The sequence below is a fragment of the Cnephaeus nilssonii genome (assembly GCF_951640355.1).
Source record: "Cnephaeus nilssonii genome assembly, chromosome: 8".
Taxonomy (NCBI): domain Eukaryota; kingdom Metazoa; phylum Chordata; class Mammalia; order Chiroptera; family Vespertilionidae; genus Cnephaeus; species Cnephaeus nilssonii.
In genome coordinates, this window is record NC_137079.1 from 81,673,263 (window position 1) to 81,696,554 (window position 23,292).

General features: G+C 41.7%; 1 protein-coding gene across 6 annotated transcripts in view; it reads right to left on the reverse strand.

Annotated features, from left to right (window-relative positions):
• Positions 1–23,292, reverse strand: part of MTRF1 (mitochondrial translation release factor 1) — a 59,150-nt gene that overhangs the window by 19,574 nt on the left and 16,284 nt on the right. For all 6 annotated transcript variants that reach the window (XM_079778864.1, XM_079778862.1, XM_079778863.1 and 3 more), the window contains 7 exons: positions 21,147–21,572; positions 16,768–16,859; positions 14,915–14,996; positions 14,670–14,777; positions 5,952–6,124; positions 4,838–4,955; positions 354–490 (listed from right to left, as the gene is read on the reverse strand). In XM_079778864.1, coding sequence (XP_079634990.1) covers positions 354–490; positions 4,838–4,955; positions 5,952–6,124; positions 14,670–14,777; positions 14,915–14,996; positions 16,768–16,859; positions 21,147–21,564 — 1,128 coding nt within the window. In that variant the 5' untranslated portion in view covers positions 21,565–21,572. The remainder of the gene's footprint in view (positions 1–353; positions 491–4,837; positions 4,956–5,951; positions 6,125–14,669; positions 14,778–14,914; positions 14,997–16,767; positions 16,860–21,146; positions 21,573–23,292) is intronic.

The window sequence follows — 23,292 nt, forward strand, 5'->3', positions numbered from 1 at the left end:
TTGGCCAGTTTCTATGACAGTCAGGTCTCTGGGCCTATCAACAGGGCCTGATCAGAAAGGCAGGGCTCGAAGAGAAATGGAGGCAGGGCTGCTGGCCAGGCTCGGAGGGAAAGAGAGAGGCAAGTGCTGGTCAAAAGCTGCCACAGATGCTACAGATCAGCCCCTGCTTCTCTCTTCAGGTCTCTTTCCAAGCCTGATTCACAGCCCCCTCAGCAGTCACTGCTGGGTCACCGGGCCTGCAGCCTCAGTAGTCAGCCCCAGCGCTGACTTCCGGATGGTCAGCCTTTGGTCCTGATTGGCTGTTACACCCTGGCTCTTTATTATATAGATAGATTATACCAAATAAATCTTACCTGTAGTTTTCTAGCACTTTGTTGTTGACACTTGTCTTTCTCAATCATCTGCTGGTAAAGTCTAGCTCTCAACACACGCAAAGCTATTTCTTTATTTTTTATCTGTGATCGTTCTTGTTGGCATTCTACTACAAGCCCTGAAAAATAACAGGGATTAAAGGTAAAAATTGTAGCCTCCATAAGCCAAATTGAGATAGAAGTGAGGTGTCAGTTATAGTTCAATACAACTGGGGGTTGGTGGTGAAGAAGAGACAGACTTAAGGAATATTTTAAAGTTCCCCCAGGTTAACCAGGAAGAGATCACAAAGGATTAAGTACTTTTTATTATTTCTTATTTTTTAGATTTAGCATACTTCAGAACTTACACTTGTTCTGATGGTAATAGTGAAAGATGGCTAGATTCTGATACCTAAATGAGATATTTCCAATGAGAAGACTGAAAGCAGTCGCATCTGCAGATGGTTACACATACTTTAATTCCCAGAGCTCTGCCTCTCCATCCCAGCTCATCCAGAGACTTTTGTAGCTCAATAAAGTGCAAAATACTGTCACCCCCAATATAGTGCTGCTCCATTCTCTGTCCTACTTGAGAAGTCAGCTTTTCCCCTTTAAATCACAAATATACACAAGAGCTGATGTTTTCAAAAAAGGACTTTATATACAGAAACCAATGGAAAGAAACTATTCAAACTCTTTCTTTTTTTGGTTAATTCTCACCCGAGGATATTTTTCCGTGAGTGGAAGAGAGAGGGAAAGACAGAGAGAAAATCGATGTGAGAAACACTGATTGGTTGCCTCCTGCATGCGCCCGATCAGGGTATGGGCCGGGGAGGAGCCTGCAACCAAGGTACGTGCCCTTGACCAGAATCAAAGCCGGGATCCTTTGGTCCACAGGCTGACACTCTATCCACTGAGCCAAACCGGCCAGGGCTCAAACTCAAAGGAAGAGTTTATAGTGAATGTTCCTCAGTTGTCTTGGTTCTAAAGACAACTAATCAACACATCTAAATACACATTTTGGTTAGCCAACTTCCAAATTTGGATGGGTTTGACCCACTGTAGCGTCCAGTAACTAGCCCAAATCGAGCCCTGGAATGGTCATCCTTGAAGCTTTGGGCTGCTGTTCGTAATTTTGTAGCTATCACTCTGAAGATGTGTGTCCAATTCTGCTCCCAGGTACATATATAACAGGGGGCCAGCTGCACTAATAGGGTGGTAACTATTTTGCAGATTTTTAAAATGTGTATAAAATTCTACTCTCAAAACTACAGTCACAGGGTTGTACCACCACATTATTAGTTAATCCTGAAACTGCTACTGACTTTATCTTCTTGTCTTCTCTTATTCTCTATATTTCTCATCCCTGACAAAAACAGGCTGAACTCATTAAGAAAGGGTGCAAATTCCACACTGTGCTAAGTCAGTGGGTAGAAACCAGATAAGAGACTCAAGGACCACAGGTTTAAGCTGGAAAATGCCACTAGGATGAAAGAAAAGTGAATTTCATATGAACTATGATTAATTAACATACTAAAATCACCACAGGGGTGAGGGGTAGGGAGATACTCTGCCAGACACATTTTGGACTGTGTGCAGAAGGAAGATGATAACTGCACATGTCCTCCCCATCCTATGGAATGTGCACCTCCTGGAAGAAATGTGATCCTCTAGGTTTTTTACATGTCTCTTAAGTCTTACCCTGGTCCTTTAAAATTAACCAATTATTTCACCAGGGCAAGAAGGTGTTTTTTTTTTGTTTTTTTTTAATAGCAAAGGTGAAACTTTATGGAAGAACAAGTACAGACTCCCATGTGGGGAAGAGGAAAGAATCTCACAGCACAGACTCCCAGATGGGGAGAGCACCCAGGAAAGTGCTTTTTGAAGATGAGCTTACCTTCCTCCATGCCTTGATCAGAGAATAAAATTTCTGCTCTGCTTTACCAATCTCTGTGTCCTTCTAGTAGCATGAGTGACCTTGATTCTGGGCAGAAGGACCTTGATTCTGGATCCCTGACCCACAAGGATCTGTGACACTATGTTTCCACCTTGTCTAAACAAGCCACAATCTACACTTCCTAATACTTTAAGGACACCTAGGTTTCACCTCTTTTAGTTTAAACTTACTTCTTAACTGCTTCATTGCAGCCACATGTTTGGGCTGGGGTGCCAACTGGCTTCCATCTCCCAGGCATTTGCCTGGAACTGTCTTAAATCTGGATTTTTTTCCCCCACTACCCAAAAGAATATGAAAATTTCCATGTCATGATGGCTAGTCATAAGCTTTCTTTCAAATTAATCTCATCAGCTGACCTGTATTGATTTTTGCTTAGACATTTGCACTATTCCTATCCAGTGGCTTAGGCTAGAACTTATATAGCTTAAAACTCTTAAGAGCTCAGTAATTCCTAAGGAAATCTTGTGATTATATATTTTAGTAACTTCTATACAGGAGTATTTATTCATAAATACTCCCTTAAGAATAGAGGATTTAGGGGGTGAAAAGATATGTTGGATAATAGAAGAGCTATTGAAATAGGGTGCTGGGTTTATTTTAAAAAAACACACAAAAACTATAGAAGGGTTTTTGGAAAAAAGTTTTCTCAGTGTTGTTTCAGTGCTCTATAAGAAATTCCAAAATTGTAGGTAGTAGTAGTACCAAATAGTGTTTAATATATATTTACTGAGCCATGGCCAGGTGGCTTGGTTGGAGTGTCATCCCATACACCAAAAGGCTGTGGGTTTGATTCCTGGTCAGGGCACATATATAGGTTGCAGGCTTGATCCCCAGTCAGGGCGCATATGAGAGGCAACCGATCGATGTTTCTTTCTCACACTGATGTTTCTATCTCTCTCCCTATATTACTCTCTCTAAAATCAATGAAAACATATCCTCAGGTTAGGATTAAAAAAAATCTATCTATCTATCTATCTATCTATCTATCTATCTATCTATCTATCTGCTGAACAACTACTTGTATTATTTAAAAGATTTTCAACTATAAATGAGAATAAAATTCCGTATTTTTATTCTAAAAAGCCCATTAATTTTTCTTTAACCTCTTTGAAATGAATTGCAGCCCAGCCGATATTGCTCAGTGGTTGGAGTCAATCTATGAACCAGGAGGTCACAGTTCGATTCCCAGTCAGGGCATAAGTGCAGGTTGTGAGCTTGAACCCCACTAGGGGGTATGCAGGAGGCAGCCAATAGATATTTCTACCTCTCTCTCCCTTTCCCTTCCTCTCTTCAAAGTCAATAAAAACATATTTTTTAAAAAAGCATTAGCCTTGTAGAAAACTGGATTAATTTCATCTTACAGCTTTTGGAAGATGTAGGAAGACTTAAGAGTCAAAGAAAACTATGCAAATAAAAACAATGAAGTAATTATTAATTTTAGAAAATGAAATCATAGTATATTGTCTCAGTAGTGAACACTATTTACCTGCTTCTTATATAAAAACAGTGGAAGATTAATTTTGCCAAAATACTCATCTACTACATTAAGTAGTGAATATATACTCTTATACTTAATCAGATCTGCCTATTAATTAGAAACACTGAGATAATTACCAGAAAAAAATAGCTAAAAGAGTTTAAAGTGATTACCTCTGAGTAAATTTAGGGTCAAGGAAGGAAGGAGGGGGAGGAAGAAAAGGTCCAGGGAGCTGCTATTTTTTGTTATAGGACTTTATCATTGGACTATTTTTTGTTCTTAAAACCCACATTTAAAAAAATACTGATTTCAGAGAAGAAGGGAGAGGGAGAGAGAGATAGAAATATCAATGATGAGAGAGAATCATTGATTGGCTGCCTCCTGCACGGCCCCTACTGGGGATCCAGCCTGAAACTGGGGCATGTGCCCTGACCAGGAATGGAACCATGACCTCCTGATTCATAGGTTGACACTCAACTACTTAGCCACACCTGCCAGGCTATTATTGGACTTTTAAAACGATATACATGTAATGTAAAATTGAGTTTAAAAAGAAAAGAAATTTAAGTATTTAAAAAGTTTAAAAACCTGAAAAATGATAGAAATCTTTAAAATCACATTAAGGACTGCAAAATTACCCCACAGTATAACAAAATTACCAGTATTCAAAGTAACCACGTTCATGCAGCAGAGCCTAATGAAGCTAGCGGTCAGTCTACACGGTGACAAAATCACAATGGCACGTCCAATACTACTTGCAAGTTTGTTTTTAGGCTAGGGTACGTCTGACTGTTTACCCCTGTGTAGCATACTTAGACAGCTTCCCTGAATAGGTCCACTCACTCTCTGTCTCCTTTGAGAGAGGTATCTTTTCCAAACAGAAGAGAAATATGAACACATTGGGAACCTCAGACGTATAACCCCAATGTCACCTTTAAAGAGTTTTTGTAAGGAACCAAACACTCACACATGACTCTTTCCTTCTAAACGCTAAATAGTTTTATAAGACATGAAAAAAAGATTAAAAGTACTAGAGCAAAAAGACTTGCTTACCTGTGGGGACATGGACAAGTCTGACAGCACTATCAGTTGTATTAACATGCTGGCCTCCAGCTCCTTTGGCTCGAAATGTATCTATTCGCAAATCCTTAGGGTCCACTTTCACGTCTACCTAGAACAAAAAGTGTAACATAAGTAAATTCTACACTCAACAAATACTTTAATACTAAATTTATTCCAAAAATTTTCAAATAAACTGTATTGCTTTGTGTCATAAATAATAGCTATTAGACTAAGAGGTGAAGTAAACTCCCTATTTCAATGGATACTGTTTTTTTAATATTGACTTAAGATGCTATGAGATCATTAAGTTATGCAATCTTTCAAGTTTCATCATCTGTCATCCCACAAAGCTACATTAGATAGAAAGTTTATAAAATATATATATATTTTTATATGTAAGTATAATGTATCTATATATAAAGTTAATACTTATTATTCCAATTAAAAATATATATATAAGTATAATGTATCTATATATAAAGTTAATAATTATTCCAATTCTGTGCTTGCAAATTCACCTACTTCCTAAAATTTATTTGTTGCCCAAAATCAATTATTACAGCACTTTCACAGTCATTAGAAGATATGCACAGAACAACAAAACTTCACGTTGCTCTTCATGTGCACATTCCCAGCTGAGAACAAACAAGGTGACACTCTGCTTTTTTTTTTTAAATATATTTTTTATTGATTTCAGAGAGGAAGAAAAAGGAAGAGAGAGAGAAACATCAACGATGACAGAGAATTGATTGGCTGCCTCCTACACAGACCCTACTGGGGATCAACCCGGGCATGTGCCCTGACCAGGAATCGAACCATGACCTCCTGGTTTATAGGTTGACAATCAATCACTGAGCCACATTTAAAAAACTTTGTGGATTCTGTTTTATGTAGAGAAGTGACTTCTATTTAGAACAAAACATCTTGGTTAGAGATAAGAGGGGTAACTTTACCTAGGGAGGAGTTAAGGATTTCTCAAAAGTGACTATAAAGTTCAGTAGGTAACCTTGAAAAATCACTGAATTTCCTAGAAGCTAAGAAACAACCATTCAGTGTAACAACCATTTACAAAGAGTAAGTTTTCAATGCCTCCTGGTGAGGTTACCTCATGTGGTTGAGGAAGGACAATAACTGACATTGTTCCTGTGTGAATACGCTGCATCCTTGACGACAGGCCCACCTCAGGGATTCGCTGAACTCGGTGAATCCCACCTTCATACTTCAAATGCTTATAGACATTGTCACCAGAAATTCGCGCAGCTGCATGATGTAGCCCACCTAGGAAAAAATATCTAGAAATGATTAATGATTTCTAATTTGAAAAGGATCAAGATCTTAAATGTCCTTAATCTAAGGCCTGAATGTGAATATAGCTCCTTAGATTAGAACATAAAGTAGGTACAAAATTATTTTCCAAATGTAAATGTATTAATATATAAAAAGAAACACACCAAAATATTATGTATGGTTATCTCTGATGAACAGAATAACCACAGATTTTTATTTTCCTTTTTATGCTTTTTTTGTTTCTAAATTTTCTATAATAAGCAAGTTTTACTTTTATAAAAATACTATTAGAAAAAAATATTAGGACATTTTCTTCTTTAACTACCCTATGCCACCTTAGGCTAATATGGTGCCATACATAAAAGAATGCTCAATTACATAATAATTTGATAATGATGAATAATATAGGTCCTCCCAAGTTTTCAAGAATCTATCGAAATGTAGTTCTTCCTTATCTGTTGAGTGGGAAGATTATCACAAAAGAATCTTAATGCTAGTTTCTTATCAAATGTGTTTTTAAAAAATATTTTTTATGCAATAATATACAGATATAGAAAACTACATGAACCAAATGTATGGCTTAGTGACTACAAGATCAAGAAAAAGAACTTTGTCAGTCATCCTAAAAGCTCTTTCACATGCCCCTTCAAAGTTACAATCTCCTTCCTTTCTCATGAGTAACCATTATTCTGAGTTTTATTCCTTTTATAATAATAACTAGGGGCCCGGTGCACAAAATTCGTGCACTGGGGGTGGGGGGTCCCTCAGTCCAACCTGCCCCCTCTCACATACTGGGAGCCCTCAGGGGATGTCCTACTGATGGCTTAGGCCAGATCCCCATGGGAAGCGGGCCTAAGCCACAATCTGGCCTCTCTTTGTGGGAGGCAACCAGGCTGATCAGGGGAAGGTACCAGCCCCATCACCCCGCTGCTGCAGCCACTGCCAGTCACCACAGCCACCAAGGTGTTTTCATCAACACGACTCCAGTCCCTTCACCAAGAAAAAATGACAACTTTCTTTAGGCATTTTCAAGATGTGTCTTTCATAGGATATGCATTTCTTTCTTTCTTTTTTTTTTTTATCCTCGCCTAAGGATATGTTTCCATTGACTTTTAGAGAATGTGGAAGAGAAAGGGAAAGACAGAGAGAAACATCAAAGTGAGAGGAACACTTTGATTGGTTGCCTCCTGCATGAGCCCTGATCTGGGCCCCGGCCAGGGAGGAGCCTGCAACCTAGGTACATGCCTTTGATCAGAATCAAACCCAGACCCTGCCTTCGCAGGCCGAGGCTCTATCCACTGAGTCAAACCGGCTAGGGCAGGATATGACATTTCTTCGCCCTCCAACAGCGGACCTTCGTTTTTTTCTCCAGAAGTGTGGTGGAAAAACTCTAGATCACCTTTTTGGATTCTTATTACCCAAGTTACTAAGAATATTACCAGTGGCATACTGAAGCTTAGCCAATGTGCAGTCAGAAAAGGTGTTTCCTCTATAGTTCACACCAATGGAGGGCTGGGCCCTGCCCAGGCCTAAAGCCTCTGGCCAAAGCTTTAGGCCTGGGCAGGGGATCTCCAGCTCCCTGTGATTGCAGACACTGCCCATTGGGCAGGGGACCCCAGCTCCCTGCAATCCACCACAGGAACAGACCCCCTCGCAGGAGCGGACCCCCAGTTCCCTGCGATCCATCGCAGGCTCCCCACTGGTGCCCAAGGCTGGACCCCAAGCTCCCTGCGATGGATCGCAGGAGCAGACCCACAGTTCCCTGCGATCTATTGCAAGCTCCCCTCTGGTGCCAAAGGCCAGAAAAGCCTCCGGCGGAGGTTTTCCCAGCCTTGGGCACGATCAGGGCTTGGGTTCGCGATCGGGGCTTGGGTCAGCGCCCGCCGGCTGTGGTGGGTGCTAACCCACGCCCCGTGTGCCTCGGTCCGCGATCAGGGCTTGGGTCCCAATGGCTGCGGTGGGCGCTGCCCCCTCCCCCCGCCATCTTTGCTGGGTTAATTTGCATAGCACCCCTGATTGTCTGTGGGCATAGCGAAGGTACGGTCAATTAGCACATTACTCTTTTATTAGGTAGGATTGTATTACCTGGCCCTAACCGGGAGCGTCGGCCTGCGGACTGAAAGGTCCCAGGTTCGATTCCAGTCAAGGGCATGTACCTTGGTTGCGGGCACATCCCCAGTAGGAGGTGTGCAAGAGGCAGCTGATCAATGTTTCTCTCTCCTTGATGTTTCTAACTCTCTATCCCTCTTCCTTCCTCTCTGTAAAAAATCAATAAAATATATTTTTTAAAAAATAATAATTGTATTACCTGAATGTGCTGCCCTAGGCACCACAATTAGTCTTATCCATTTTAAAAAGTTTGATTACGTCTTTTAAATCTCTTAATCTCATCATCCATCTCTTTCTCTCTTTTTTTATTTTTCCCCTACAAATTATCTGTTGAGGAATCTGGGCTGTGACCTGTAGAATTTCCTACAGACTGGTTTTGCTGATTGCATACTCTTTTTAAAATTTTTATTTTATTGATTTTTTTACAGAGAGGAAGGGAGAGGGATAGAGAGTTAGAAACATCGATGAGAGAGAAACATCGATGAGCTGCCTCCTGCACACTTCCTACTGGGGATGTGCCCGCAACCGAGGTACATGCCCTTGACTGGAATCGAACCTGAGACCTTTCAGTCCGAAGGCCGACGCTCTATCCACTGAACCAAACCAGTTAGGGCTGATTGCATACTCTTGGTGAAATTCAACCTGTGCTGTTGCCCTCTGTATTGTCTGCAACTGGGCAGCTAGATCCAGGGACTAGATCAGACACCAGCTTGAGCTCCTTGGTAAGACTATAGGAAGCACATAATGTCTGGTACTCTCTTTTTATGGTCCTGACAGCCTTTGATGCTTAATTGTAAAATGGTGATAGTCTAATTTTATCATTTCTTTTTCACTTAAAATATATATATATCTATATATATGTATATATATAGATATGTATATATCTATATATAGATATTTGTATTGATTTCAGAGAGGAAGGGAGATGGAGAGATAGAAACATCAATGATGAGAGAGAACCACCGATCAGCCACCTCCTGCACGTCCCCATTGGGGATGAGCCAGCAACCCAGGCATATGCCCTGACCAGGAATCGAACCTTGACCTCCTGGTTCATAGGTTGCCGCTCAACCACTGAGCCACGCCAGCTGGGCTCTTTTTCACTTTTAATTAAAGTGAATTTATAAAGAGATATTCCCCTTGCCTACTATTTGATTACCCACTGATACAGTTATATAGGAAAGGCAGGATTAATGCTTGATTCTATCCCTTTACCAGTTTTACTAATATACCTTTCTGTTCTATTGCTTTATAGAGAGTGGAAGGGAGGGAAAGAAACATTGATGTGATTGAGACACATCGATTAGTTGCCGGGGATCCAACCTGCAATCCAGGTATGTGCCCTTGAACCTGAGACCCTTTGGTGTGGAGGCTGCCATTCTAACCACTAAGCAATATGGGCAAGGCCCAATATCTTTTGTTTAACAATTTAATGAATTAGGTAATTATTTTTTTATATATCACTGTGAACTCAAGGATTTGAACACAGTCAGCATGTTTAAATCAATGGCAATTATTGATTAAAACTCCACTTGCCCCATCTTTGGCCAGTGGGAACCTCTTCAAGTTAACTTTTGAGTTCTTTTGACATGGCTCTTTTTTATATATTTTTATTGATTTCAGAGAGGAAGGAAGAGGGAGAGACAGAAACACCAATGATGAGAGAGAATCATTGATTGGCTGCATCTATAATAATAAAAGCATAATATGCTAATTAGACCGGACAGGTGAACGACCTTCCGGACGTCCTTCCGGATGAAGCCGCAGCAGCGAGGGCTGAGGCAGAGGCGGTTAGGGGCGATGAGGCAGGCAGGCGAGTGTTTAGGGACATCAGGCAGGCAGGCAGAGTGGTTAGGGGCATCAGGCAGGCAGGTGAGCACTTAGGGGCATCAGGCAGGCAGGCAGAGTGGTTAGGTGTAAATATTTCTCTGTTTTCCGCGTCCAGCGCAGCTAGAAAGCAGTCCGGTTCCTGAGTAGGGGCTGCTGGGGATTGAGAAAATGAGAGACAGACACAGAGATGGAAGGAAAAAGCTAGGGTTGGGTGGGACAGCTGTCCTCTGATGGAGAGAGAGTGACCCAGAGCCAATACAGTGTGTTTATTTTATACAGCAAAAACCAGGAAGCTTTACTAAAGGTCAAGACAAAGGAGATTATGTGCATTCTTGGGTGGGCCCACGTCCTAGTCATTCCTCGTGCTTGGCTGGATTTAGATAACAAAACCCACACCCTGGCACCTGGGCTGAAGGTCAAGCTGACAACACTCCTGCCTCTAGCAAGGTGTGTTTCCAGGACGTGGCTCTGCCAATGCCACTGGATTCAGCTGACAATAATTAAAGAAATGCTCCTGTGCCTTCCCAGGTGCTCTCTACAGTTAGGAGCGATCAGGCAGGCATGCAGAGTGGTTAGGGGCGGTCTGTCAGGCAGGCAGGCGAGCAGTTAGGAGCCAGCGGTCCCGGAATGCAAGAGGGATGTCCGACTGCCAGTTTAGGCCCGATCCCACAGGGATGGACATCCCCCAAGGAGTTCCAAATTGTGAGAGGGTGCAGGCTGGGCTGAGGGACCCTCCCCTCTCCCCCATGCACGAATTTCATGCACCGGGCCTCTAGTAATGATATAACAAGATATTGCAGGATTATTTTGAATACGTGCCCCACACTGGAACCAGCTATTTCTCCTTTCAAAGAGAAAGAATATTTCAAGACCACAATTGGGTGCTAGGGATGTTTACTGGGTTGGTCATTGTTTCTAGGCCTTTTCAGTGGTCAGAGATAGGAAATACCTCATGAGTTTATACTGATGCTGGGAGACAATTCTCTACCAGTTTCTTCTGTTTCTGCACATCTTACAAATGAGGCACTGCCTGCCCTTTTGTTCCAGAAAATCTTTTTGAGGGTGTTTGTATAGTGAACAGCTTTGGAGATGATGTCTCCCTCTAGAGCAAAGGACAAACTGCTCACATTCTTGGAAGATATAGTATCTCCTTTTAGAGCAATGGGCAGGCATACTTACTGACCATTAAAAAAGACTTGAGCCCTGGCCAGTGTGGCTCAGTTGGTTGAGCATTGTCCCATGCACCTAAAGGTTGCTGGTTCAATTCCCGGTCAGGGCACATGCAAGAATCAACCAATGAATGCATAAATAAGAGGAATAACAAATCAATGTTTCTCGCTCTCTCTCAAAACAAAACAAAAAAACAAACAAAACCTGCAAGACTTTAAGTCACTTGATATATGAAATTTTGCATGGAAGTGTTTCTTTTCACACAGCTTCTAGTGCTGTGTATATCTGTGAAATTCCTCTCTATGTTAATTAAACATTAAATTTATATATATAGTCCCCCAAAAAAACTATATACACACTTTGAATATAAAGGCAGCATTTATTGAAATATATTTCATTTTCAAAATTGAGTTATTGCCCAGTTGGTGTGGCTCAGTGGTTGGGCATTGACCTATGGACCAGGAGGTCACGGTTCCATTCCTGGTCAGGGCACATGCCTGGGTTGTGGGTTCCATCCCCACTGTGGAGCGTGCGGGAGGCAGCCTAAGAATGATTCTCACCATTGATGTTTCTATCTCTCTCTCCCTCTCTGAAATCAATAAAAATATATATATTTTAAAAATTGAGCTATCAGCTGTTAAAGTGTATATATATTTTTTGGGGGACACATTGCATTTAATATGCATATTTTAAAGATAGGTGCTTTCCCCCCTTTCTCTATTTTAGTCTTTTTCTTTTTTTTTTAAATCCTCACCCAAGGATATTTTTCCATTGATTTTTTTCTCTTTATTTCCACTGATTTTTAGAGAGTAGAAGTGGGGGGTGGGGGGGGGGGGGGAGACAGAGAGAGAAACATTGATTGGTTGCCACCTGCACGTGCCCCTGACTGGGGCTAGGGATTGAGCCTGCAACTGAGGTACCAAGTACATGCCCTTGACTGGGAATCGAACCCAGGACCCTTCAGTCCGAGGGCCAATGCTCTAGCCACTGAGCCAAATCGGCTAGGGCTATTTTAGTCTTCTAACCACATCGTTTTCTTCTCCTAATTACAATAAATAAATCAATTTTTTAAAATTATAATTTCAATGGAGGTTTATTCTTAGTCTTTTAAAGATATGAGTAAAATATTTAAAATGTCTGCTTTTTGAAAAACATTGTCTTACTTTAAAAAAGATCTTTATTTATTTTGCCAGTGAGTCAGTGTATCTAAAAGAGAGGCTTCCCACCCATACCTGAGATACTGATCTCTTCCTATTGTTAAGTTCTTGCCCTCTCATTCCTAAAAATTGGATTCAAAATATATATCTCAGAGGTCACTGATGACATTTTCCATTATTCTCTTTTATAATATTGCTGTTTCTGATTAGATTCTCCTTGAAACTCTCTCCTCTCTTGCTTCCATATTATACTGTCCTCATCCTTTTTCTTCTTATCTGACTCCTCTTTCTCTTTTGCCAACTAGTCTATATTTCTAAATGTGGCCATGCTCCAAGGTTTGGTGCCCTGGATGGTCCCTCTCTATAGACTCTCCCTCACCTATTTCTCAGTATCAGACATTATCTCTGTGCTAACAGCTATCAAACATCTTTCTTCAATTCTGTTCTCTCACCAAAGCTCTGGTTACAAAACTTTACAATTTACTGGATATTTCTAAATGAATGCTCAATATAACTACAAACTTAATAATTCAAAAACCACTTATACATTATTCTTACCAAATGGGCTGGCTCTGCTTTGTAACTTCTATCCCATTCAATGGCATGAATGAATATTGCAATCCTGCTAGCTACAAATGTTAGAATCCCTGTGGCTCATCTCCTTTGTGACAGAATAGACTAATGGTATGTAGTGTGGCTCTGGATCAGACAGGCTTAAAGTTAATCTTCTGATTGCCATTACTTATTGTGGGATCTTGGATTAGTTACTTACTCTTTGAGTCTACATCCTCATCTGTAAAATGGGACTAATAATGCCTATCTCACAGGATTGTAAGGATCAAACAACCTACACTGCACATAGGACATATTAGGCAAGCAACAGCCCCTCTTGTAGTCGGACAGTTACCAAATTTTGTCCATTCTTTCCTTGAAGGTATCTCACATGTCTCCCTACTCCAAATTCTAACTCTCAGTCATATCTTGATTACTCGAATAACCTCTCTGCCTTAAATCTAACCTGTTCAATCCATTCTTTAGATTGTGTCAATAATCTTCTTAAACTTATTGCCTGGCTGGCGGGGCTCAGTGGTTGAGCATCAATCTATGAACTAGGTAGTCACAGTTCGATTCCCACTAAGGGCCCATGCCTTGGTTTCGGGCTCGATCCCCAGTGTGGGGCATATAGGAGGCAGCTGATCAATGATTCTCTCTCTTCATTGACGTTTCTGTCTCTCCTTCTCCCTCTCTGAAATCAATAAAAAAATATATATATATAAAAGTTTATTTATCAAGTCATATTCTTACTAATAAAATCAACAGCTTTCTATTCCGTCAAGGTCAGTTCAGTTTTCAAGGATGTTCAAACCCACTCAAGCCTATTTCCTATTACTTCTCATCACAAATGTGCCCTGGGGAAGTTGACTTCCTCACTGTCCTACACGCACACCAATATCTTTCCCACCACCATGCTGCTGCTCAGGTTGTTCCTTCCCTCTGTTCTCGCTGGCTGTATTTAAAATCTGTACCAAGCACAACTTACTTATGCTATATACTGGTTTTCATTTCCCTAGATTGTTTAACTTACATTAATCCTCTTTCTCCACTTTGATAGTTTGTGGTTTATTATTCATGACCTGCTCTGTCGACTACAGTGTATCACTGTGTAACCAAGCAGATAACTACTTCCAGGTGGATTAAAAGAATGGGAAGAAATTACTATCAGATGTTCTGATTTAACATACTTAACATACTTGCAAGTTTAAAGGCTTGCATTGTTTGTTATTATTTATGTTGCTTAAGTTTTTATCACCTCAAGTAGATGGAAACTTTTTGAAAATAAAGACTAATAACTAACTTCTCCTGCATTCCCATAAAAATCTAACATATCATTAGCTACTTAGTCTAATTGGAAAACCTTTCAATTATACATCATATAAGTCATAAAGTTCTTTAGAGTAAAAGCCTTAACATACCTTTGTTTTGAACAACAAAGCAATGCTTTTTCAGGCAAGGTACATGCCTATCCTCCATAGGGAAATGTTCTCTTACTTAGATATTCCTTTCTGGGAGGGTATCTCCCTCCCTCCCACTCCCTTCTCCCGGTTAAAAACTCTACTATGGTCAGCCACTGGGATTGATGAGTCTATGTCACAGTATTTAGCACATACAGATCAAATGTTTAACAAAACAGGACTACATGGGTCTAATGAAGCTCAGAGGAAAAATATTTTTCAGTATCATCGGTGGACAGAATCCTCAACTACACCTACCATAATCAGCAGGTGTATAATTCAGAAGTTCAAATTTCCAGTGTTTATAGCCTGAATAATTCTGATACATGTCAAATATTTCCCGGGTAAATTGTTGGCAGATATCACCTAAAAGAAAACACAAAAAATATTAAGTCGGCACAAATTTCTAAGAAAACCATTCTTAATTACAGGTTATAGTGTGTCAAATCAAAGTAAAATTTAGGTATTTCTTAGATTATTTACAATAAAATTATTTTACAGACCTCCAGTAGTTCTTCCAGATGTCACCTCTAAAATGACATCATTTTCGTCATATTTTTCCTTTGGCACTAAACTCTGGAAAAGCTAAAAAAAAGGGAAAAACTATAAACATTAGTATGTTCTATATACGTATATAGTATATACACTGTCATTACTTGAACTAAGATAAAAGACCCAAAAATATATTTTTAAAAAATCAGTAATTAACAAAGTCATATAGCATCCCAATGAGGTTTACTCCTAAAATGCTTTAATAAGTAGACCTAATTAAACCTAAAGCAAGTGATAAACTCATAGTAACAATGAAGTTACTTGTCAGGATGTTCTCTACGATGCTACCAGACTATCTTAACTTTCTAAAATGCAGAAGTTTAGATCAAAGTCTAGTGTTCCATTCAATTTTCTTCAGATTCTGCCTAATAGTTCTAAACAATAACTTCTTTCATCTAATGAATAAAGTAAAGCTTTGGAAGTCTTCATTTCACACATGATTGCATATTTTTTCCTGCCATAAATGACAGCAAGCACTAGGCTGTGCCCTGCCTTCTCAGTAGAGTTGCTTTGTTTAAAGAGGATGTTGAGGACTCCCAAGATAAGGTTCAAATAGTTTCTTAGCTGTGATAAGAAAAAAAGGAGCATCCTAACAAAGAAAGTAGCCAACTTTCCTCTTAGGAAGAAAAGGGAAGTAATTTTATTTTTGTTATTACTAAAAGGTCTTTCAAATCAAACTAAAAGTACCTATGGGTCATGATACTCCCTATTGTCAATTTTCAAAATACTCCATCTCTGCTAAAAATGATCTAGTCTACGGGAGAGAATATTAAAGTCAGACATCTTACTCTGATTAGCTGGTTAAATACCTCCACCTTATCCCCTTCAACACTTCACAAAGCTCCTCCACTGGATTCCCAGAATAGGGAAGACTGAAGGCAGGAGATGGCAAATATGACAGAAGGAAACATGGTATACAGTTCTGTGATTTTAGACAAATCATCCATTGAGCTATAAGAAGCTAAAGACTTGTGTTAACCAACTGTCTCTAGATCTGTGGATTCATTCCATTTTATCCGGAATGCAAATTTTCAATCCTTAATTAACACAATCACCATGAACCATACCCCCATTCTAAGACTTAAAAAACCCTGATGTTTCCTCTTGGTGAACCAAATATCTTTATCAGCATGTGTTCCCTTGCCTGGCAAGCTAATAGATTCAACTTTAGAATATTGCTGCTGGGAGGTGGGGGAGTTTTTATTCTTTGACTAGAGGCCCAGTGCATGATTGAATCATGCACGTGTAGGGTCCCCTACACGCTTTCGATTTCGATCGTGGTGGAGCTGGGTGCCTGTCCGCTGGTGCACCAGGCCTTTCAGAAGCCTCCGGCGCGGCGGAGGCTTCTGAAAGGCCTGGTGCCGGAGCAGACAGGCACCCAGCTCCCCCGCTTTTGATGGTCCGTGGTGGGACGTGAGCTCGCTGCCCCAGAGGCCCCTTCTGTTCCGCAGCACAGCCATGGCGCAGACACTGAGCTCACACCGCCACTGGCGACGCGAGCTCAGGATCCTGCCGGCCCAATCGGCTACGCCGGCCACTCCGAGTCCTGCCCCCTGTGCCTCCCTCTGGCCCAATCATGGGCATAGCGGAGTGATGGTATTGTACATATTACCATTTTATTAGGTAGGATATCTATCACAATTTCTTCAATCTCATTCTGTAGCAAATTACAGCACTAAACCCAATCTAAACCCTTATCGTAAGAGAAGATTTAATAACTGGTGTTTGAAAAGTACTTTGAGCACAAGTGCATAATCTAGCATATATTAACACCAGTGAGATTGGTTTACCTTCTGAAACATACCTCACTGTATAACACGTTAATTTTTTGAGCAATGGTTTGCCTCTCTTCCAATGCAAGTTCTTGTAACTGCTTTTCATCTTGTTGATTTAGACCTACAAACAGACAACAGTAACGATGATAAAACTTCTTAAATATTTACAGGAAAACTCTTAAATAGCTACCTAATCTCTGCCCACTAAGTTTTATTTCAGTTGTGAAGCAAGGAATTATACCAAAGAACAGTTAGAATAGTTAGAGAATATCAATAGACAAGTATTTGTAAAGTATGTGTCCAAAAATTCCTGGGTTTTTGAAAAAAAGCATGATCTTGCCCCAACAGCTTATGATTTGAATGTCTATAAGTAATTATAGAAAACAGTGATTAATCAAACAGGGACTGGCTAATTAAATATAAACCCAAATAAGATGTTTTGGAGTAAATTGGGTGGCCATTTCTTGTCTAAAGGTGGTAACCATTACCCAGCACACTCTGAATAATCTAGCATGGCTAAAGCTTCCATTTTTGTAGAGTACATGTAGCCGGTATCACTATCCTATCTAATAAAAGGGTAATATGCAAATCAACCATCACTCTGTCACAAAGATGGAGGCACCCATAGCCACAATATGGCGGCGCCCAGTCCTCTCAGCCCTGCCAGGAGTCCCCCAGTCCCGGGGGTGAGGGGTGGCCACTGAGAGCGTGAGTGGCCTGGTGGAATGCTTGCTTCGTCGCCATGGCAAGGAGGCAAGCATTCCGCACCCAGCCATGAATGGGCCTCTGGGCTGTGGAGAGCCTCTGGGCAGCAGGCGTAGAGCGGCCAGGCCCCGCAGAGAGCTATTGGCGCACGGATTCATGTGCAGGGCTACTAGATATTATAGAATAGCAGAACTATAAGCCTAAAAGAGAGTTCAGAAACATTGCTTTTCTTTCAATTTCTGCATATTGTGAAAAAATTTCCTAAGAGAAAAAATATTAAAACAATAGCAATATTAATAAATACTTAAAAAATACTAAAATTAAAAATAGCTCTCACATCATATACAAAATTAACTCAAGTAGATCAAAGACCTAAATGTAAGAGCTAAAAATATAAAACTCTTGGAAGAAAACAAAGACATACTACTTTGTGACCTTAGATTATACAATAGTTTCTTAGATAATATGACACCAAAATCACAAGCAACAAGAGAATAAAAAGATAAATGGACATCATCAAAATTTAAAAGTGTGGTGCTTCAAAGAACAATCCACAGAATGGGAGAAAAATTTCTGTAAATCAACTATCTGATAAAGAACTTGTGTCTGGCTCTGGCCAGACAACTCAACTTGGTTAGAGCATCACCCTGATATGCAAGATTAGGGGTTCAATCCCTGGTCGAGACACATAAAAGAATCAACCAATGAATGCATAAATACATGGAACAACAAACCGATGTCTCTCTCTCTCCCTTCCTCACTCTCTCTCAAATCAATAATAAAAATAAAAAGAACTTGTGTCTATAATATAAAAACTCTTACAAATCAATAACAGAAAGACAACTCAATAGATAAAGGATCTGAACAGTCATTTATCCAAAGATGATATGACAAATAGGCACACACACACAAAAAAAATGCTCATCATTAATCAGGGAAAGTCAAATGAGCCCTCGCCAGTGTGGCTCAGTTAGCTGAGCATCATCCCATGCACCTTAAAAGGTCACGGGTTTGATTCCCTGTCAGCGCACATGCCAGGATTTTGGGCTTAGTCCACAGAAGGGGACATGCAGGAGGTTTCTCTCTCACATCATGTTTTTCTCTCCCTTTCCCTTCCTCTCTCTCTGTAAAATAAATAACATATTTTAAAAATATATTTTTAATTTAAAGAAAGAAGTTAAATCAAAATCACAAGGAGATATCACTTCCCACTCACTAGGATCACTAGAATCAAAGAGGCAGATAACAAGCATTGGCAAGGATGTGGAGAAATTAGAACCCTCAGACACTGGGGATGGAATGAAAATGGTGCAGCCACCTGGAAAAGTGTGACAGTTCCTCAAAAGGTTAAACATAGTTATGAGACACTCAGCAATATATGTCCACACAAAAACTTGTAACGATGTTCCTAGCTGCATTGTTCATAATAATAAGAAAGTGAAAAAAACTCAATAACTCAATATCCATCAACTGATAAATGGATAAATGAAATGTGGTATACCCATACCATGAAACATAATTCAGCAATTAAAAAATGAAGTATGTATACAGGCTATAACATATATAAACCTTTAGAATACTATGCTAAGTGAAAAAAGCCAGTCACAAAGGACAACATACTACAGGATTCCATTTATAAAATACTAGTGGCCCAGTGCACGAAATTCATGCACATTAAAAGGGGATTAATTAGAGGAAATATTTTAATATTGCTATTTGCCCTTTCTCTATAGTAGAAGTGTCAGAGATGAAAGAAAATTAGTAAAATGTACATGAAAGTCTTCCTCCTGTCAGAGTCTGGGGCGCACCACGGGACCCAGAGTTAAGTCCTCGCCCACCACGTGTGCCTGAAAATCATGCGAGACCCAGACCCAGCCAGCCCTCCCGCGCCATTGGGCTAGATCCAGACCCGGTCAGTCCCACCTTTGTCAAGCCACACCAGGCAGGGGGCACAGCCTCAGGTCCCTTGGACCGGCACCGGGGTGGGGGGCGCGGCCTGAGGTCCCCCAGCCCAGGCCAGGGCAGGGGGTGCGCCTTGAGGTCCCCTGTCAAACCCCGCCAGGTGGGGGATGCGGCCTGAGATCCCTTGTCAAACCCTGCCCGGAAGGGGGCGTGGCCTGAGGTTCCCCGTCAAGTCTGGCCAGGTCGGGGGCACTCCTTGAGCTCCCCCATCAAGCCCCGCTGGGTGGGGGACGCAGCCTAAGGTCCCCCGGCCCGGAGCCAGGAGGGGGGCGCAGCCTCAGGTCCCCGGTTAAGCCCCACTGGGACGGGGTGCAGCCTTAGTCTTCGTCCAGCCCCGCTGAGTGGGAGTGCGGCCTGAGGTACCCCGGCCCTGGGGCAAGGGGAGTAGCCTGAGGTCCCCTGGCCCAGCACTGGGGTGGGGAGGCGCACCTTGAGGTCCCCATCAAGCCCCGCCAGGCAGGGGGAGCGGCCTCAGGTCCCCCAGCCCAGTGCTGGGGTGAGGGGCGCGGCCTGAGGTCCCCTGGCCTGGCACCAGGGCAGGGGGAGCAGCCTGAGGTCCCCTGGCCCAGCACCGGTGCTGGGGCTCACCTTGAGGTCCTCCATTAAGCACTGCCGGGCAGGGGGTGTGGCCTGAGGTCCTCAGGCCTGGCGCCGGGGTGGGGGGTGTGGCCTCAGGTCCCCCGGCCCAGCGCCAGGGTGGGGAGCATGGCCTGAGGTCCCCTATCAAGCCTCATGGGGGCGGGGGGGGGGGGGGGGGGGGGGCACAGCCTCAGGTCCCTGCTGATTGCTCGTTATGGCTCGTTACAGGAACTCAGCCTCTGCTGTGGGTGCAGCCATCTTGTGTTACAGAAACCCCCACCTCCGCTGTGGGCACAGCCATCTTGTGTTACAGAAACCCTCGCCTCTGCTGTGGGCACCACCATCTTTGTGGCGAAGTGATGGTAATTTGCATATTCCCTCTATTATAGAGGATGCCTGAAATAAGTAAATCTAAAGAAATAGAAAGTAGATTAGAGGTTGCCTAGGGCTAGTAGGGAATGGGGTGATTGGGATGAGATGGCTAAAGGGTGATGAAATAATACCTAGACCAAATAAATCCTTTGATGAGGTAGAAACTATACTTTTGTGTTCCTGGTATGTAGCACTGTAGGGCAGTGCCCAGTAAAGGTCTGTTCAATAAATTAAAGCTTCTGAATAAGTCTCCCAGACCCTAAAAACTTCCTGGCAAGCACCACAAGGAGCTTAGTCTCTTAGTAGTTGATCTTTAGTAGCTGAAATACTTCAAACATCCAGAATACAAAGTCCTATCCTTTCCAAGTGTAGAGCTCATTACCTGTAGGCTTTTAAAAGACTGAGTTTTGGGAGCGGGAGCGAGATGGAGGGGCGTCAATGGGGGAAAAAAAGGGGGGACAGCTATAATACTTTCAACAATAAAGGTAAAAAAAAAAAAAAGACTGATGCCCAGTCAGTGTGGCTCAGTGACTGAGTGTCGACCTATGAACCAGGAGATCACAGTTCGATTCCCGGGTAGGGCACATGCCCAGGTTGTGGGCTCAATCCCCAGTGTGGAGTATGCAGGATGCAGCTGATCAATGATTCTCTCATCATTGATGTTTCTACTCCTCTCCCCCTATCCCTTTCTCTCTGAAATTAATTAAAAATATATATTTTTTAAAAGACTAAGTTCATTTAACTTAGAAAATCAATCCTGTACTTATACACACACATATCTTTTACTTACTTTTACACATTGATTCTAATTCTTCAATTGCTTTTTCGGCCTCCTGAATTTCTTGGTAAAGGGCTGCAAGTGGTGCCAACTCAGCATGTCTTTGATTCAAGGACCTTTGGTCCCCTTGATTCACAGAGATATGCTGCAAACACTGATCAAGTGTTTGGTACTCCTTATTCAGGTCCTCCATATATTTCTGTAATGCTTTATGCTTCCAAAGCATCTTGGTGTTTTGATGACAGAATCTCTTAGAGCAATTCTTATTTAACAGACTATGGAGAATGTGATTCCTGTTTTGTCTAAAAATCCCCAGCCTTGTATCAAGATGTATCTGTGTAAATTGATGAAAAAGGGGGTAGATGTGGCACTGGTGATCACCATGAAGAGATGAATGTCTAAAGAGCCAAACACAGAGGTGACGGTTCATCTCAGCAACTGAAATAAAACAAATAAACACAATCTGGAAAAAAAAACAATTCTGCAGATATAATATAGCTGGAAGGAACCTGAGGAAATCTTCCTCAGTTCACTCCCTGAGCCAGCTCCATACATGGTCCTCAAATTCCATCCTATATAATAAAAGGCTAATATGCAAATTAACTGAACGGTGGAATGACCTGTCACTATGATGCACACTGACCACCAGGGGGCAGATGCTCAATGCAGGAGCTGCCCCCTGGTGGTCAGTGCAGGTAGCACCGCTCAGTCACAAGCCAGGCTCACTGCTGGTGAGCACAGTGGCGGTGGTGGGAGCCTTTCCCGCCTCCGTGAAGTGCTAAGGCTGTCCGATTGCCTGCTTAGGCCTGCTCCGAGGGGAGCAGGCCTAAGCTGTCAGTCTGACATTCCCCGAGGGCTCCCGGACTGTGAGAGGGCGCAGGCTGGGCTGAGGGACCCCCTTCCCCGACCCAGTGGATGATTTTCATGCACCAGGCCTCTAGTAACTCACAAAAATAAAAGAATTCCTCAAACCTCTGAAAAGAATGTATTAAAATAAATGAAGAAAGCACAAAGCACTTTTTTCTACCACTCAACATATATAATTAAGGCAAAAGTAAGAGTGTAACCAATAAATATATCAATAGAATGGGTTAAATCAGCTATTTTTCTAGAAAGTATTCAGAATACAGAATTGAGTGCGTGAACAAGCATTGGAAAGGTATAAAATAATCATTCAAACTTTAGATGGTTCACATATTTTTGGATTTCTGAAGTTTGATGTAAATAACAATGATTTTCTTATATCCAGATGTCCAAGGAAGTCAAGTAATTTAATCATATTATTTACTCAGCTAGACAGAGACACAGCTGATTCTAGAATGCAAGTTTCCTATTGAGAACTCAGTGCGTTCACTTTCAATTCTACAGTCACTCTTCAAAGATGCTTCCCTGCCTGGATCAGTGTGGTTCAGTTGATTAAACGTCGTCCTGTGTACCAAAAGGCCACCGTTTTGATTCCTGGTTAGGGCACATGTCCAATTTGCAAGTTTGGTCCCAGGTCGGGTGCATATGGGAGGCAACCAATCAATGTTTCTCTCTCACATCAATGTTTCTCTCTCTCCCTCTCCCCTTCTCTTTCTCTAAAAATCAATAAAAACATTTTTTTAAAAGGATGATTCCTACAGCTGTAATCCTAAAGCAGTGGTCAGCAAACTGCGGCTCACGAGCCACATGCAGCTCTTTGGCCCCTTGAGTGTGGCTCGGCGTTAAAACCACTTCTTCAAAATAGACTCACCCAGGCCGAAAACCGACTTCTGCGCATGGGCCACGAAGTTTCAATCGACTGTATGTGCGCGCCCGCATGTGGTATTTTGTGGAAGAGCCACACTCAAGGGGCCAAAGAGCCGCATGTGGCTTGCGAGCCGTGGTTTGCCGACCACTGTCCTAAAGGAAGAAAGCTTCAAATATTAACAGACTAAGAAAGTAGGTCTGATAAAAAGGGACAACGGTGATAATTACAGTTGACCCTTGAACAACATGGGTATGAATTACAACGGGTCCATAACATCCTGATTTTTTTCAATAAATATAATTGGCCCTCTGTATCCCCTGGTTTTCCATTTGCAGATTCAACCAACCATTGTTGGGAATCCATGGGGGCAGAGAGCCAATTGTATGCATTGTTTTATACCACTTTATATAAAGGATTTAGCAACTG